Raw genomic sequence first — 4,121 nt, 5'->3', positions numbered from 1 at the left:
GATTAATAATAAAATTAATAAAAATTAATCATAAAAATAAAAAATATATATTTATAAAGATAAAAAAAATTAAGATATCAATTAATACATCTTTTTGTGAATCTAAACCACAATATTTATTAAAATAGTTTCTAAATTTTAATTTTAGACTTTATTAAAATACTTTGAATCATAAAAATTAAAAGATGAATTAAAATATTCTAAAGAATTTCAAAAAATTATTTACTAAAATGTCTTATCAGATTCTGTATCATAAAGTCTATAGGATATTTTAGAATATTACAATTCACGTTAATAATTATTACATTTAAATATCCTTCTAAGGATTAGAATTCAGAGGTACCAACATAAGAATGGCAATAAGCTTTAGAGGCTAAAGAAAAGAGAATTTGAAAGAAAAAATATCATGTGTAAAGATTTTTATATGTATATTTGGAAATTTAAAATATGTTTATATTACATGTAGAACTTGTAAGATTTTAGTGAGCAAATATTTTATAAAAAATTGTGAATAAATTTACAACAAATGTTAAAGAATAAAAATATGACTATGTATTTTAATATAAGAGTGATAAGAAAAAATAGCAATTGGAAAAATAATAATAATAATAATAATAATATGTGCAAATCATAAAAACAATGAAGATGCTATAGAAATTAAGAGATTGTAAAATATTTCAGAATAAGTCAAATTCAATTCAATAAAGGTGCAATGAAGAGTCTAACAATAAACGTATTCAATATGAAAAAAACTAACAAGAACAATACATTGTTATAAAAAATATCAAAGAAATGTAGTATAAGTGAATTGAGTAAAGAACTAGTGGAAAGATAAATAAGAAATAAAGAATATAGCAATGATGAATAAAAAATAATATTAAATCACATAATAAAAGAATTTTAGGTCAACACAAAAAGAAGTGCAAGGAATAGACTACCAAATTGGAAAAAGTGAATCAAAAGATTAGTCAAAATATGTAAAAAGGAAGAAAAGTTTGACAAAAGAAAAAAATGTGAACAATATGAGTACCAATAATGAGACAATTACAAAGAAATCCAAAGTCAAGGAATAAAATGATAAGTTGAACCGAAAAAAAGCTATCTATGAGTATAAAAAAAATCTATATATATATATATATATATATATATATATATATAAGCAAAAAAAGAATTGAACACAATAGTCAAAACTCAAAAAATATTGATCAACATTTTCTTAAATAATTGACATAATTTTAAAAAAATCACATAAGCATATAAAAACAATATAAGTTAATGAATTTGAACAAAATTTGTAATAAAATAAATACTATAATTTTCTTTAATTTATAATCTATGTCACTTTTAGACACTTTTTAAATATATAATTGCTAACATTAAATTGCTAATAACATTTTCGAACCATTAAATCAACTTGATTGAAATCCAATTGCTCATAACATTCATTTTAGCAACAACCTATGTCTTATCAACTTTTACAATTCACAAAATAATTGCTAACATGACTTATTTATTTATTGTTTTAAAGGAATGCGATGTTGAAAAGAAATATCCTTAACTGCAACAAGAAATCTTGTGGGAAAAAAAGAGGAAAAAAAAAAAAACAAAACAAAACAAAACATATCATGTTGCATGTCAGAAAAAGGATGGAAATTAAAAAGACATGAGACTTGTAAAGAAAATGATGTAGGTGGGACCAAGCCTAGTTTAGGGTTTCACAAGGCAGTTGGGATTGTTTCTTACGATGGTTGTACCTGGAAAACCCTATTGGCATACAAGCAGATGAACTCGGTCTGCTCGGAGACTTCAAGGGAGCGTTGGTTGACAAGTAGCCCCAATCTTTCCCTGCAATCCAGCAATACCCATCAGTTCAAACCACGAGTTCTCAGGCACTTGCACTTCACAATCGCGGCGGTTTACGATTTGAGTTTCAGCACATAATGTCAAGCGCGACTCACCTCTATTTCTTGCTTTGAACATGAAATCGGTCACGAACGTTTCATAGATTCTTAAATACCAGAGATTTATAATCTTGAATATTCAGCTTGCAGATTACAATTTAACAAGCAGGACTGACTGTCAACAATCTGCAGAACTGAATAAGATTCTTGAGCAGTGTGCGTCCCAGGCTTCAGTGAGCGCATGACGGCAATGTTGCCAAGGGTGCGCTACCAGGCTCAACACCTACCTCGCAATTCGTGCATTGTTGTGCAGCAGTATTGGCCCAGCATGATGCTTGAATTTCTAGCGCACGGGATCATACCATCCGCACTAACATCACTCTTTGGTGCAGAGATTCTCGAGGGCAAAGGCGGTTCTGGCACTCTCCGCGTCTTGCGATTTGGACCCAGAACAGCGTAAATTCGTCCCCGATTCGCACACGCATTCTCGTCTGTTCTCCCAACGTAATTCAGCAAGAACGCCATTGTTGCTTCCAATGACTTGCATGGGACAAATGGGGGCCGCACCGCGAATCCGTCAATTGCTCCACGGGGGCTCTCCAGTTTAGGGCTTTGTGCGTCTTCGTCACTTGCTTGTCTTCAGATTGCAATCTGCTTTCGCACTATAATTCGCTATCGAGGTCACACCATTAATTTAAAATTCAATAAACATCAATTCCCAATTACGATTATTAACCCACAAATTACTGATCCAAATTTTGTAAATATTGGTAATTTTCAATAAAATAATAAGTTGGCAAGAAGATTATTTCAGTTTTTCACAAATGTAAAGATGGGGCTAAAATAATTTGAACACAACATCTAATTATAGTAGTAATACTTATAATGGAAGTATCTTTTTAACAAAGTAATCTTCATTCAAATTTGGTTAGGAGGCATAAATATTTTTTAATAATATTAAGATTGATTGACTTTGTTAGGAATTGGGATCACATAAGATTGAGATTAATTTTAGTTAAAAAATAAATTGATATATTTGAAAATGAATTGTAATTACTAAAATTAATATCTTTAGATTTAACATGTTTTTATATTTTTGTGGAATCTAAATTTACAAAATAAAAAATATGCCAAAAAAAAGGAACTATCATTATCTTATATTTTAATTCATAAAAATTAAAAATTTAAAGTAGAAAAAATAATTAATTTTAATTTGATTTTTAAATTCATTAGAATACTATTATATTGGGTCAAATATAATATATATATGTTCACACAAGAGTATTTTAAGTATCCTATACATCTACCAAAATTATATACTTTTTTTAAAATATTAACATTTATTGAAACTAAAGACCAACCACTAATAATAAGATTTCATAAAATCAAAAAATATATGTAATGATATAAATAAATAAATAAATTCAAGAATCAAATCATTCTTATATACATTAAAAGTTATTTTGTAAACTTTACTAATCAATAACAAATAATGTACATTCATCAAATTTATCTTAGATACTATAATTTTCAAAATTGTTGGTCAACCATTTATCAAAGTTTTGTAAAACATTTATCAAAGTTTTAGAAAATGACATTTTAACATAATTGAATTTTATCAGCTAGAGATGCAACTTATAAGTTGAAAATTCTTACAAGACAATACAATATCAAATACAAAAATTAAAGTTAAGATAAATGATTAGAAGTCTGTAAAAAATTATTAATTTTTTTTATCTTTATCAAGAAATATTAAAAAAGCTCTTTAGTTTCAAATTGTATCTTTATATATTATAAGATGTATTGAATGGCTATAAAAATTTCTTAGAGAGGTTTGTTTTAATTTTTTAAATCTATTCTAAAAGTATATAGAAGTTAGATATTTAGCCAACAAACCTCTATTCCTCAAGAGGCTAATACATGATTTTTTTTAGTAATTAGAATACATAAAAAAAAAAAAAAAAAAAAAAAGAATAAAGTTATCCTTGAGCTTATTAGTGAATTTGTCTAAATTCATGTTTTAATACATGTATGCCATTGATTTAAGTTTTGATCTTAATCCTACTTTTGATGTCTTTATAATATATTTCCTTTTAATAAAATATTTACCTATTCTCAACTTTTATATAATTAATAAAAAATTATATTTTAAAATTTTTAGAATTTCTATTGTAATTATGACTTGAAAAAATTTATATTCGAAATTTAAAATAAAAGCTT

The 4,121-nt window shown here is 26.2% G+C and overlaps 1 protein-coding gene across 2 annotated transcripts; it reads right to left on the bottom strand.

The window, feature by feature from the left end:
- Positions 1-1,381: 1,381 nt before the first annotated feature.
- On the bottom strand, positions 1,382-3,827 carry LOC112282193 (uncharacterized). Of its 2 annotated transcripts, none has more exons than XM_073539084.2 (2): positions 2,264-3,827; positions 1,382-1,845 (listed from the first exon to the last, which is right to left on the bottom strand). In XM_073539084.2, the coding sequence occupies exons 1-2, from the start codon at positions 2,424-2,426 to the stop codon at positions 1,703-1,705; spliced, it is 306 nt and encodes a 101-aa protein (XP_073395185.1). In that variant the 5' UTR covers positions 2,427-3,827; the 3' UTR covers positions 1,382-1,702. The 2 variants fall into 2 exon arrangements, with proteins under 2 accessions (XP_073395185.1, XP_024375321.1); XM_024519553.3 differs by having other exon boundaries at positions 2,189-3,813.
- Between the last annotated feature and the right edge of the window lie 294 nt (positions 3,828-4,121).

This window comes from Physcomitrium patens, chromosome 1 (assembly GCF_059467195.1).
Source record: "Physcomitrium patens ecotype Gransden chromosome 1, ASM5946719v1, whole genome shotgun sequence".
Lineage (NCBI taxonomy): Eukaryota > Viridiplantae > Streptophyta > Bryopsida > Funariales > Funariaceae > Physcomitrium > Physcomitrium patens.
Note: the sequence above shows the minus strand (reverse complement) of the source record. Positions and strands in the feature narration are given on the sequence as shown.